This window comes from Amphibalanus amphitrite, unplaced genomic scaffold, assembly GCF_019059575.1.
Source record: "Amphibalanus amphitrite isolate SeventyFive unplaced genomic scaffold, NRLGWU_Aamphi_draft 000064F_arrow, whole genome shotgun sequence".
In the NCBI taxonomy this organism is placed as follows: Eukaryota; Metazoa; Arthropoda; class Thecostraca; order Balanomorpha; family Balanidae; genus Amphibalanus; species Amphibalanus amphitrite.
In genome coordinates this window covers 882,507-895,702 of record NW_024881560.1, presented here as the reverse complement: position 1 = coordinate 895,702, position 13,196 = coordinate 882,507, and the positions used below count along the sequence as shown (strand labels likewise).

The following is a 13,196-nucleotide window of genomic DNA, read 5'->3' as shown; positions in this document are numbered from 1 at the left end:
CATTTCGTCCCTTCCAAACCAGTTGTTTCAGATGTGTAGGCACACGAAGGTCCACGACTTAATCGATAAGGTTTTGATAGCAAAATATTATTTTTTCCCTGGCTCACACCCAGCGAATGGAATTGTTAGAACTTTCGGTAATCACATAAGTTGCTCCAGCTGTCACAATCGCTGCCTTTTCGTGGCTAACACGCTGATACACTTTTCTTCCATTGTTTTGCTTTTAGCCTGGTTTTCCTATTATTTTTAACATGCCTCTTTGTTAGTTTCCTCACCAGCAGGGCATTCAATTGTATTGGTTAGTACACAATGCGCCACACGAAATCGGCATGTGATCGGTCGGTGCTCGGTTAGTCCGCTGCTGCTACCTTCATCTTTCCTATTGCTATTCTGATCATGGCACCACCCCAACTCCCGGGCCACCTCCTCAGCGGTGACTGGGCCGCCGTGCCCGCCCACACCCAGTGCAGAGTTCACCCGCCGCCTGCCCTCTGGATAACCCCGCCGCTGGGGGCGCACAGCGGTGGAGGATGGTGCGCGTGCACGGCTAGCCGCCGCCGCGGGGTCACCGGGTCCGGCCGACCGGCCGCCGCCGCCGGCGCCGAGCGGTGACCGGACGGAGCGGCCGCTCACCTCCAGCCGTCCGCAGGGCCGGCGAGCGGCGCCCGGCGCCCGGCACCGACCTTGCTGTCCGCCGGCGGCGCTGCAAGGGCGTCCGGGGTCACCTCCAGAGAGCGGCCGCCGGCGCGCCGGCCGCGCCCGCCGCCCTGAAGGACCCGATTGACGTCAGCCGGCGGCGCCGACCGGCCGCCGGGGTCGTTGGCCGACCGCGGACGGGTCCATTGCGCGCCGCGGACGGGTCCACCTGGAGGGGAGGCCGCTGCCGCGCCGCCGACTCATGGCGTGCTGACGTCACGCACGGAGTTCCGCAGGGTCGGGGTGGACGGCCGGCGCGCGGTGAGGTCACCGACCGACGGCGCGGGGCCGACGGCCGCCGACGACCGACCGACGATCATGAGCTGCAGTCTGCACCGACGATGTACGGAGTGTGGGGGACTGCAGAGCGCGTCACCGCCGGTACAGGAGAGGTCGGGGAACGAGGCTGCGTAATGATGAGACGATGAGTTCGTTTCTGAGATGATCTTGTGCAATTATTTTTTTTAGGAATCTTGACATGATGGGATGACTCGTTAGGTAGAATAATCAGCGTCATAGTTCGAGCCCTCGGCACTCGACAGGTCTGGAAGGAAACCCGCAGCCTCGTCGCTCGTTTTATTCATAGGATGGGGAATTTTCGCTATTCACGCTAGTCTCAGTCATACTGTTGCTTTACCAGGTGAAAAGCGCGATATTACTCACGTATATGCTTTTTTACCACGTGAGACCGAAATTCCCCTGGTTTTCATATTTTCTTTCTGGCGCACTTGCACGTCACGTCTCTTCAACTTTGCATGCTGAGTTGATTGTTGCCACCTTCTTGGCCTCGAAATCTCTGAGACCGCCGGCTGTGAACGGGTTTGGTCGGACCGGCCGGCCGGCCGCCTGTCCTTCGCACCAGGATGTGTCCAGGGTCGCCACACGGAGCAGGCTCTGCCGCGGACACGGCAGGGCCTCCAAGGTCCACCGGCATTGCAGGACTGCGGGAAACTGGCGGCAGAGAACGGGCCGGGCTGCTGACTGCATCACGACGGCGGAGGGGGGAAGGGAGGTGACGATCTAACAGATGAATTCTGGAGTCAGGGTTATGTCCTTGGTGAAAAGGAAGACAATGACATATATGGTGAATTTGGTGACTTTTCGTAGCTTTCAGCTCAGTTTCGCTTCTATGGTTCAGCTGAAGATGTTCCTCCGATTCTGATGGTAGATGCGAGTCACATTGATAGGAAAATTATGGTGTTTACGGAAGAACGTAGTTTACGGGACTGATTTGAAGACAATTGTAATCAGTTTATTTGGTTGTCTGTGCAATCAGTAGGGAATGTCTCTAGTTCACGATTCACAGCACGAAATCTGGCATAGTACGGATTGATATTCGATTATTGTGTTGCCTGGTATTCGTTTTTTGCTCGGAGCCGTTAAAATGTCGAGCGGATTCAGCTCTAACTCCAGTGAGCACGGCTTCTCCGGCTCCCTTTCCGAATATTATGCCTTGGCGGCTCTGGCTCCGAGTAAATTGTACATACTCCGGCAACTTCTGCCCCGACTCGAAGATCGTGGATGACGAGACGTCATGCCGCTATGGTGCGGCAGCACTGTCCCATCTTCCCGCCTCCACTGGCCGGCGGCCGGAGTCGGACCACTGCCCCCTCCGGCCGCGTTACGGTGCCCTCCGCCCTCCGCCGGCGGCTCTGTGCCCTCCGCCCCCGGTCGCGCCACTGTGCCATCCGCCCTCCGCCGGCGGCTCTGTGCCCTCCACCCCCGGCCGGCGGCTCTGTGCCCTCCGCCCCCGGCCGGCGGCTCTGTGCCATCCGCCCTCCGCCGGCGGCTCTGTGCCCTCCACCCCCGGCCGCGCCCGGGGGTGACCTCGGGCGTCCTCTACTGACCCGCGGCTGTCCGGGCGCCCTCGGCCGGCGGCCCGTGTCCTCCACGGCCGGCCCGCTCACCTGACCATTGATCTGTGGCGGCGGCGGCGCCGACCCGCTCTCGGTCCGTCATCGACCGTCGGCGGGCCATGCGCGGCGCGCGGCCTTGGCTCGCTCCCGGCGGCCCGGCGCTGACCTCGCGCGCACCGGACGGCGCCTCGGTGGACGGACGGCGACCTTGGTGGCCGGCCGACAGCCTTGGAGCGCCGGCCGCGCCCGACTCGGTCGCCCCGAACCGGGCCGATACTGTGGAAGGGTTAGCCGGCCGACCGCAGCGCCACCACGGCCACCGGCGGCTGGCGGAACTATTAGTTCGGTGTGCTGTCGCTTCGTAGGAGATGGGGCTTGTGTGGTCCGTCGACTGTTACCAATCCCAGGTGTGAGGACTGAGGGCTGGCGCAAAATTATGAGGAAAAACAGGCAGACTGGGCTGGTCGCTGCTAACCTCTCCAGAGCCCTATACAGCATGATTTATTGATTTTTTTTCGTAAAACGCAATTTATATTGACATTTTAAAAACGCCAGTGACCTTCGGACTTCAGTACACCTGTTTGTGCATGTAACTAAACTAAAAAAAAATGACGCTGCTCTGGTTTCGCCGGCTCGTCATATTTCAATATCTGAAAACATGCTGAATGCTTTCATTTTTCTCCTTAAAAGAGTGAATAAAAGAATGCGTTTCTTCCAGACTCTTGGCTGAACTGCATATGTTGGCCCGCCCTCTTGATCGTCTTTATTGACATGCGCTTTAAGACATGCATGGTTATTAGTTTGTAGTGCTCTGCTGCTTGGAACACATCAGGCCATACCTGGACAATGGACATCGGCCTGCCTGGATATTTTTAATCACAGGTACCGGCACTTGGCAGATAATTTGCAGAATTGAATGGATTTATGACATTATTTTTCGTTCCGGAATTACCTGTAGGAATGTTTGTGTTGTGTACGATTTTCCACTAAGAACAGCTGGCTCTGCTCCATGGGTAACGGTAGCGTAGCTTCAGGGCCGGATAGCACGCCCGTGATAGATGGAGGTGTAGGGCGCGACACCTAGTGGGTTCCTGGAAAGCTGAGCTGCTGTAACTTACCGTCAGGGTGCACCATGTGCTCTATTGCTCGATCGTTGCTTCCAAAATGTCACTTGTCTGTTCGATGCTCACATGATTTTGCTTACCAAAGACATGTGCAATCTGCACCGAGATGCTCGATCACATAAATTGGCTCACACTGAAATTTGGCATTGTCATCAGACATCAAGCATCATCACTTTGGACGGTTCCAACACGCGTGGTCGATGGAAGACTGATCAAAGTAAAGACATGACATGGATATTTCTAAAGTAGGCACTGGATTCAGGCTTCAGGCAGAACAAGCTGCGTTTAGTTACATGTACCTATTGCTATCGTTTTTTACCTCAGCTGCCTTACTGACCTCACTACTGCGGATGTGATATCAGTGTGCATTCCTGTTTGTCGGCTATATTGGGCCGCGCAGCGCAGTGGAAAAGCCCCACTCAGTGTAAACGAGGCGTCGACTAGGTATCAGAAAACCGCGGAGTTCGTGCGCTGTGTAGCCCAAGGGTTCGGGCTGTATTTGACCTTGCATTGTTCGAGGAACTATTGCAGCTGCTTGTTCTCGTTGCTTCTTGAGCTGCCACTTATATGTTTGGTTTATCCGCTTGCCGCTGGCATTGTATGCTGATGTGCATTCGGATCGTGTTGGTAGGTAGGTGTGCATAAATTAGTTTCGATGGTGTGAAGCACCTTCCTTGAGCGCAGCCCTCCTTTCGGCTTAGATAATATGCTGACACGTATTTGAAGGAATGTCGCCTGCTGAGTTTTATAATATTTGCATCCTGTCTGCGCAGTGCGCACTATCGTCTGTTTTGACTCACCTCGGTCTCCCAGAGTTAGAGGTAGGTCAACCCCGGACCGGCACGGGGCAGGTCTACCCGGACACGTCAGTGCCCAGACCGGTCGGAGGCTCATTGCTAGTCCGGTCTTGGGTCCGGCTTGGACTGACCAAACATATTACGCACTCTTTTTACTACGCAGCATGACTCACCATACCCGTGGGACGGGACGAGACACAGACGCACGTCCTCTTCGTTCTCATCCGGTCACCGATACCCACATCCTTGCAAAGCCACGGGTACGTTCCTGAAGTCCGTACCGCCCTGCACCATTGCCGGGAGCCGCTGCGTACCGGCGCTGGTATTTCTCCGAACTGGCCTCGGGCCGGCCTGCCCTGTGGTCAGATGACTCATTTGCTATCACCCGCGGCGGCAGCGAGTCGGATTTGACACGATCGGCTGTAATGAGCCAGTGAGCTGTGGGTATATGGCACGCGCCGGAATCAGGGCGGGCGCCGCGTGCCGCCGGCGGCACTGCAGACCCTGTGATTTGCACGTCCGGTGTCCTACAGTTTGGGCTGGCCCAGATTTTGCAGGCCGATGTCACTGTCAGCTGCCGGCCACAAATATGTAGCAGAACTGTACCATCATTTGAACCGTACAGAATAAAGTGTTGTAATCGAGTGAATGTAGCCACCTGTTGTTAAATTAGTTCTCCCAGCATTTGTTTCCGTGATTTGCTAACCGCCTCCTACAGGGTATGGACCATGAAGTAGGAGTGTTGACCTAGTGATGTGGTTGCCTTAGCGCATTTATGTCCATTGAGAGTTTGTATTTGTTTTGTTGGGTTAGCCTTTTTCGGTCTGACAAGACCAACCATTTGAGTGAATGGTCTTCCATACTCAACCATATTTTAGTGAATGGTCTCCCTGTAGTCTTCCTACGTATGGCTAGTCGCTGAACGCGCCATGAAGGTCACGTAAACCCTACGCGTGACCCGTGGCGCCACGTGACGGGAGAACCGCTCACGTACGGCCGCGACACGTGGTGGAGCTCTGGCACGTAGGACGTGACCTGTGACCGCTGGGGTCAGTGGACCTCACGCGCTAGGGACACGTGTGTCGAGAGAGGGGAGGGTCGTCATGGGCTGTGGTGGATCAAGAGATATCCGTACTCCAGCGCATAACGGCACATGTCATTTGCCCCGGCGCTGATTGGATATCCGATACTAGCCTGTCTGGCCCTGTGGCTTTGCATGTCGCCCGCGGCTGTACGGCTGTGTGCCATTCAGTCGACTGAACTAAAAAGCGGCGGTGTATTCTGGCTGTATCACCGGCACACCGTCTGTCTGCCTGTGGTGTTTGTCTATGTGGCCTTCGAAGCAACACCAATAGGCAATAGGTCCGTGTCGCTTCCACCCACTACGGACAGACAGCGATGAGCCTAGTCCTCTGTCGTCCTTTCCTTACCACATCTCTGTTCAGAGTGGGGGACATGCGTAATGGAGTCGGCCGTAGATGTGGAGAAGGCGTAAAAATGATGGTAGATTTGGATTGTGCGGTCGAGATGAGCGGCCCTTCGTGCGCCGAAGCGTATGAATGACGGGAAAGTTGGATGGTGTATTCGGATGAGCGGCCCTCTGTGCGCCGGGTCGGGAGCTCTGCTGACCTCGCTGGGAGAGCCGAGGTCGGTGGCAGTGCGGCCGGCGGATGGCAGCCGACCTTTTTGTCCGGCCGGCTGCTGATCTGTTGTCGCCCTCTGTGTTGATGATACGGGCTGTGGCCCTGAGGAGGGATGGGCGGAACAGGCGGGCGGGCAGCAGGGCGGCCAAAACCGACTGGGTTTGCGATATTGGGTGTAAGTGAATGTGGGTGATTAACGGTGGCCTCAGGCCTGCGTCGGATGGGTCACAAATTGTTCGTCACTGGATTGATATTCAGAGCCATGCTCCTGCCTTGACATTTTCTATGATTTCTGCTTTCGGCTTTTGACGTTTCTCTCAACTCGACTTCTTATTTAATCCCATCTACTAGTGCCACTTCAAAGGTCTAACACATGTTTGGCCTTTGATGGCTTATCACTGTTGGCTGAGCACGGGCATTGTGCAGTGCTGTCGAAAGCCCCAGTCTCCAGTCGCAGAGGCGGACTCTCCCCGTCCCCGCCCGCGTTGGCGACTAACGGGGCGGCGGCTCGCTTTCGTGGTGTGATGATAACGCCTCAGGGTCGTCACGATTGAGCACCGCATCACGCTACCGGAACCTCTCCGCCTTACGCTGGGAGTATGGCGGGGTGCGAAGAATGCATTCAACTACCATGAGGAGAATCGGAAGTCTTGGTGTTGGTATCCGACCTAAAACAGCTTAAGTGCCACTGGAACGTGTTTTTTCTTTGATCTTATGCCGTGTGTTCCTCATTGCCAGCCCTTCACATCATCGTCACGTCACCTTCACGTCACATCGAGATTTGTGTAACCACTTGACTCTATTCAGTACAGCTCATGCTCTTTGTGTTCCGTTTTCGCCGTGTTGACCGGTAGTTTCCCCGTTTTGGTAGCTAAGTCATGGCCTACACAACGGTCGTGGTCAGGGAGGGATGTTGCACCCGTGGCCGCGCCCCTTCTGTTGCCAGCGCGGTCTGCTCGGCCGGTCGGCGCGATATGAACCGTGGAGGGTGTTAAATGGAGCTCATCCGCGGTACTTACCGTGATGACATGGAACAGACACTGGCTTAGCAGATAATGCACACAGTCAGTGGCTGAGATTTCCGTGGACTTAAGCGCGACGGGGCTGGAGCTGGATGGGCGCATGGGCGCATTCAGGAAGTCAGGACAAAACGGGAAAATATGACGAAGCTATTCATATAAGAACTTGGAGAACTTGAGAAGCATATACGAATTTGAACTGATCCTTGCTGCCCTCAATCCAGTCAAAAATCAAAATGCCTTTCGTAGCATATGTTACATCGTGGTCTCGTGACAGACTGGCAGTTCTGGCTGACGCTGTATTCTTCTCAGCGATCAAACGTAAACACTGAACAGTACATCTGAGTACTTCCGACCTTGGCCGGGGCCGGGCACTGACTGATGTAAACAACACCACAAACAGCTGACTGCCCGTAATGCTGGTCACACTAAAACGCTGCCAGTTACGGATAACGATACGACACTCTGCCCCCCTTGAGCAGCTAGGCTGATCAATTACACACCGTTTCACATTTCCTCGATGAGGCGCTTGGGCGGCACCGGTCGCCGCTCAGACCGCCGTCTGCCCCCCGTCTCATCTCGCGCCCCGCCCCCCATCGCGCCGCTCGCCTGCTCCGGCTCGTCGGCACTGCCATCCTGGGCAGTTCCAGGGACGGCTCCCGTCCGGTGCCTCCGTTTCGGTCGTTCCCGCCGGTCCGGTCGGTCCAGCCGCCAGCAGCTGGTCTGCGTGCCGCGACCACAGCGCGCTCCCGACGTCAATCTCGTAGGAGACGGGGCCTGTCTGCGCCGCTACCGCGCCTCGCCTCCACTTGTGTGGTCCGCCGTAGTTCCGCGCCCACACCGCGTCGCCGACGTTGAATTTTCTCGGCTGTCCGCCGGCTGCCGACCACTGGCGCTGCTGCTGGTCTCTGCTCCGCTCCTCCGGGTCTCGCCGCAGCAGGTCCAGGCGTGTCCGGACATTCCGTCCCAGCAGCATCTCGGCCGGCGACCGTCCGGTCACGGCGTGCGGCGCCGCACGGTAGGCCAACAGGAACTTCTGCAGCCTCCGAGACAGCGGGCCCCCGTCTCGCAGCGCCGCCTTCAGGCCGTTCTTTGCCGTCTGAACGGCCCGCTCAGCCGCTCCATTACTGCTCGGGTGGTACGGTGCAACACGCACCTGCCGCACCCCGTTCAGCGCCAGGAACTGCACGAACTGGGCCGCTGTGAACTGCGGTCCGTTGTCAGACACCACCTGCCGTGGGATGCCGAACCGCGCGAACATCGCTCGCAGCTCGTTGATCGTTGCCTCACTGCCCGTGTCACGCATTGGAACCGCCTCGAGCCACTTAGTGTAACTGTCATACACTATCAGGTACATATTTCCATGGAACGGGCCGGCGTAATCGATGTGAATGCGCTCCCAGGGCCCTCCCGCCGGCTCCCAGGGGTGCAGCTCACTGCGGGGCGGCGCGCTGCGCTTCTCCGCGCAGCTGACGCAGTCGCGCGCCAGCCCCTCCAGTTCCGCGTCCAGACCCGGCCACCACACATACCGGCGCGCCAGGTTTTTCATTTTCGAGCTGCCGAGGTGCCCCTCGTGCAGCTCCCGCATCACCGCCGCCTGCAGCCGCCGCGGCACCACCACGCGACCGCCCCACACGAGGCACTCTCCGTCGGTGGTGAGCTCTTCCCGGCGGCGCCTGAACGGCTCCAGCTCCGGCTCCACTGTCGCGGGCCAGCCGCCGCGCACGAACGCCAGCACCTTCGCCAGCACCAGATCCCGTCTTGATGCTGCCGCCAGCTCTCTCGCTGTCAGCGCCGGCGCCACGCCGTCCAGGAACATCAGGTAGCTGCCGGTCACCGCATCCGCCTCGATCTCCTTCAGCTCCGTGCCTGAGCACGGCACTGCCAGCCGTGACAGGCTGTCGGCCACGTGCATCTGCTCCGAGCGCCGCAGCTCCACGTTGTACGAGTACGCGGCCAGCTGCAGCGCGTACCGCTGCAGGCGGGCCGCCGCCAGGCTCGGTAGGTCCCTGTCGGGGCTCAGGATCCGCGAGAGGGCGCGGTTGTCGACCACCAGCGTGAAACGCCGTCCGTAGATGAAGCGATGAAATCTGCTCACGCCATACGACACGGCTGCCGCCTCTCGCTCGACCTGAGCGTACTTCCTCTCGGTTGCTGTCAGTGTCCGTGACGCGTACATCACGGGTCTCTCTGCTCCGTTCGGTGTCACGTGCACCAACGCCGCTCCGACGCCGACACTGCTGGCATCGGTCACCAATTTCAGCGGCAGGTCCGGATCGTACCGCATGAGCACCGGCGGGCTCGTCAGCATCTGCTTGACCTTGTTGACCGCCTCGGCGCACTTCTGTGACCATTCCCATGGCACGCCCTTCTTCGTCAGCCGGTACAGCGGCGCCAGCACCGTGGACAGGTCCGGCAGCAGGCGTCCGAAGTAGGTGATTGAGCCGAGCAGTGACCTCAGCTGGCTCACATCCTTCGGCTCCGGCGCCTGCAGCACCGCCGCCACGCCGCCATCAGTCGGGGCGATGCCGTCCGCAGTCACTTTCCATCCCAGGAATTCGACCTCCGACACCGCCAGCTGACATTTCTGCGCCGCCAGCCGCAGCCCCTGTCGCTCCAGCCTTCCCAGGACTTCATCCAGACGCTGTAGAAGCTGCTGTTCGTCCTCCCCGAACACCAACAGGTCGTCCAGGTAGCACCTGCACCCGTCTTGTCCCTCCAGGACCCGGTCCATTGCCTCCTGAAACAGCGCGCCGGAACTGGCCACTCCAAACGGCAGCCGCCGCATGACGAACTCGCCCTTGTGCGTGCTGACGGTCGTCATCGGCTGCGACTCCTCGTCCAGCGGCATCTGCTGATACGCGTGCTTGAGGTCCAGCTTGCAGAAGAGCTTGCCGCTCACTCCCGCGAACACGTCTTCTGGCTTCGGCAGTGGATGGTTTTTCACTATCAGCTGCGGGTTTACCGTGAGGTTGTAGCTCGCACAGAGCCTCACGCCGCCTCCCGGCTTCGGCACCGGCACCAGTGGTGTGCCCCAGCCGGAGCTCGTCTCCGACGGATCCACTTTCCTGGCGATGCCGTCTCTGACCCACCGGTCCAGCTCAGCCTCCACCTGCGGCAGCAGCGCGTACGGCACCGGGCGCGGTGGCAGCCGCCGCGGCACAGCGCCCGGCTTCAGCGTCAGGTGCGCCTGGTGACTCATGACACCGAGCCCGTCCGCGAACACCTGCGCGTGCGCCGCCTTCACCGACTCCAGCGTCCGCCGGCCGCTTGCCCCGCCGACCTCGCTGACCTGGAACAGTGACCGCCAGTCCAGCCGGATCACCTGCAGCCAGTCCCGCCCCAGCAGCGGGCGGTGTCCCAGCTGGCTGCTCACCACCACGTCCAGTCGCCTCCGCTGGCCGCCGTACAGCACATCCACCGTGGCCTCGCCGCGCACGGGCACCGGCTGCCCGGTGAATGACCGGAGCTGCATCACGGACGGTCTCACCTCCAGTCCCGGGATGCTGCCGACCGCCACGATCGACACCGGGGACCCCGTGTCCACCAGCATCTCCATCTGCCTGCCGTTGACGGACACCGTGACCAGCGGCAGACGGTCCCGGCGCCGTGTGGCTGTCTGGTCCACCGCCATCACGATTTCTTCCACGGATGCCACCTGTCCGCGCTGAGGACAGTCCCGCTTCAGGTGTCCCGTGTCGCCGCACTTGAAGCAGCGTCTGCCGCCGCTCCTGCCACCGGGCGGGCTGCCGCGTCCGATGTCGACCCGCCGACCGCCGTCCGGCCGTCCGGACGCTCGGGAGCCGCCCGGCTCCTGTCCCGCTCTTGCCGCGGGGCCGTCGCCGTAACGGTAGCTGCCTCGGCCACCGTCTCTCCCGCCGCCGCCGTCGGCTGACCTGCCCGGCCGGGCTCCGTCCGGCTCCGAGCCCGTCCGGCCCGTCGGGCAGTCCCGCCGCCAGTGCCCCCGGCCGCCGCAGCGGAAACACGTGCCCGGGGGCACGGCTGACCGGCCGGCCTCGGGCCGCTGCGGGCGTCGCAGCGCCTGTACTGTGTCCTCGCCCGCCGCCGCCGGCTCCGGCGCCCCCGCCAACTGAGCTGCAAGATCCTTGACGTCTCGGAACGCACGCGCCGTCCTCCGGACGTCCTCCAGGGTGAGGCCAGCTCCCTTCAACGCCGCCTCTCGCACCAGCTTCTGCTGTAGCTCTCCGCGGCTGGCCAGCACGCAGCGGTCGCGCAATTCACGCTCCACCTCCGCTGCCGTGTACCCGCAGCGCTGCACCTGCGCGCGGAGACGACCAAGGAACACCTCCAGGTCTTCATTTTCTTCCATTGCCATCGCTTGGAATTTGCCGCGCTCCGCGACGACGTTTCTTGTGGGTACGAGGTATTTCGTCAGTTTCGTTTTCAGTCGAACGAAGTCGTCGTCCGCCGCCTGGCCGTCCGGCTCCTCCGGCAGCGAGTCGGAGAGGTCCGCGATATCGGGACCAACCAGGTGTAACAGTAGGGCGCACTTTCGGGCCGTGCTCTCGACCCCCATCGCCACCATATACCGCTCCAGTGACCTGAGCCATCTCTCAAAATCACTGCCCTGTCGGTATGGTGCCACCGCCATCGCCTGCAGTCCCGCTCCCAGCTCCATGACGTCGTCGGACCCGAACAGCTGATCGCCGCTGTAGAGCCGGGCCGCCGCCCCCTCGCTGCACCCACGCCGCACCCGACCAGCTGATCACCGCCGCGGCACCCGGACCAGGCCCCCCAAGCCGAGTTGGCTTCCCGCGCCGGCCCCCGCCGGCCAGCCAATCACGGGGCTCGACACAGCCAGCCGACCTGAGCCGACCAATCACAGGCCGCCGCCGCCGGCCGCCGCTTCCGCGTTCACGTCCCTGTGCGGCATTCGCTGCACCAACAATAACAAAACGGCTAATATTTCGAGAAACATCACCAAACAGTATACCCGACAAGCAGCATCAATAAAAAAAAATCATACACCAACAACACAAAAAAAAACTTTTCTAATCCTGCGCCGACCACCACCGGTTTTTACACCGCCGTAATGGCTGTCACAGCCCAGCCAAAACTCTGGGCCACCGCCCGGCGACCAACCCGACAGGCAACCGGTCTGTTCCGCCGCGACTGACACGCCCCGGTCATCGGCTACACACGTGCGCACTTTAGTGTCCACTCCAGACCCTGCGCCGTCCTCGAGCTACCACTCGGACCTGACACCGCCAGTTTAGTTCAGAGGACCACCGCCGCCCAACTCGGCGCGTCACCGTCCACCCCGTGTGAACTGACCGCCGTCTCCCTCGGCTCGCCTGCGCTCGACCGCGCACCCCGGCTCTGCCTCTGTTACTGTCCCTGGCCGGCCTCCCTGTCCGCCATCGGTTCCGGCCCCGAGCGCCACCGACTCACCGCGAACTTCACTGGCGTCTGTCCTGTCGGCGCCATCTTTTTGGCCTCTTCCGGCCGCCTCACGATTACCACGACTTAAAGCAAATGAATCTCATCTTCGTCGCCACGTTGTTACATCGTGGTCTCGTGACAGACTGGCAGTTCTGGCTGACGCTGTATTCTTCTCAGCGATCAAACGTAAACACTGAACAGTACATCTGAGTACTTCCGACCTTGGCCGGGGCCGGGCACTGACTGATGTAAACAACACCACAAACAGCTGACTGCCCGTAATGCTGGTCACACTAAAACGCTGCCAGTTACGGATAACGATACGACAGCATAGATATCTTATATTCTACGATCGGCATTTTGAGTCCAGATGGCAAAGAATCTTCGTCGTACGGGTGGCGGTGAACGGAGTCTATGTTTATTTGATATGCGTTCTCTTTTGCCTGACCCTTTGTTATGTGTTAGCTCCCCCTCTTACCCCCCGAGGGGTGAGGCAAATTAAGCGAGCTGGCTCGCCCATGTTCTGCCATTTCCCATGTCAATGTGTCACTGTGTCAGCATAACATATCGTTGCGCCACGCGGCATGGCGCTGTAGTGCGGCGCTGGCGGCTCGTCTGAGACAATAGCGGCGCCGTTAGCCAGTGCCCGCCCCGTCAT

General features: G+C 60.0%; 1 protein-coding gene across 1 annotated transcript; it reads right to left on the bottom strand.

Moving 5' to 3' along the window:
• Positions 1-896: 896 nt before the first annotated feature.
• LOC122378758 (uncharacterized protein K02A2.6-like) lies at positions 897-11,672 on the bottom strand. The gene is made up of 3 exons (XM_043360223.1): positions 11,143-11,672; positions 7,939-10,959; positions 897-1,026 (listed from the first exon to the last, which is right to left on the bottom strand). Exons 1-3 carry the CDS (start codon positions 11,670-11,672, stop codon positions 897-899), a joined length of 3,681 nt encoding a protein of 1,226 aa, XP_043216158.1.
• Positions 11,673-13,196: the final 1,524 nt, after the last annotated feature.

Coding starts and splice junctions, on each gene's coding strand:
- LOC122378758 (XM_043360223.1), bottom strand. CDS start 11,672: ATGGGGGTCGAGAGCACGGCCCGAAAGTGCGCCCTACTGTTACACCTG. Junction 10,960..11,142: donor CAGCGGCCCGAGGCCGGCCG/GTCAGCCGTGCC, acceptor CCCCGCGGCAAG/AGCGGGACAGGAGCCGGGCG. Junction 1,027..7,938: donor GGCGGACCACACAAGTGGAG/GCGAGGCGCGGT, acceptor TCGTCGGTGCAG/ACTGCAGCTCATGATCGTCG.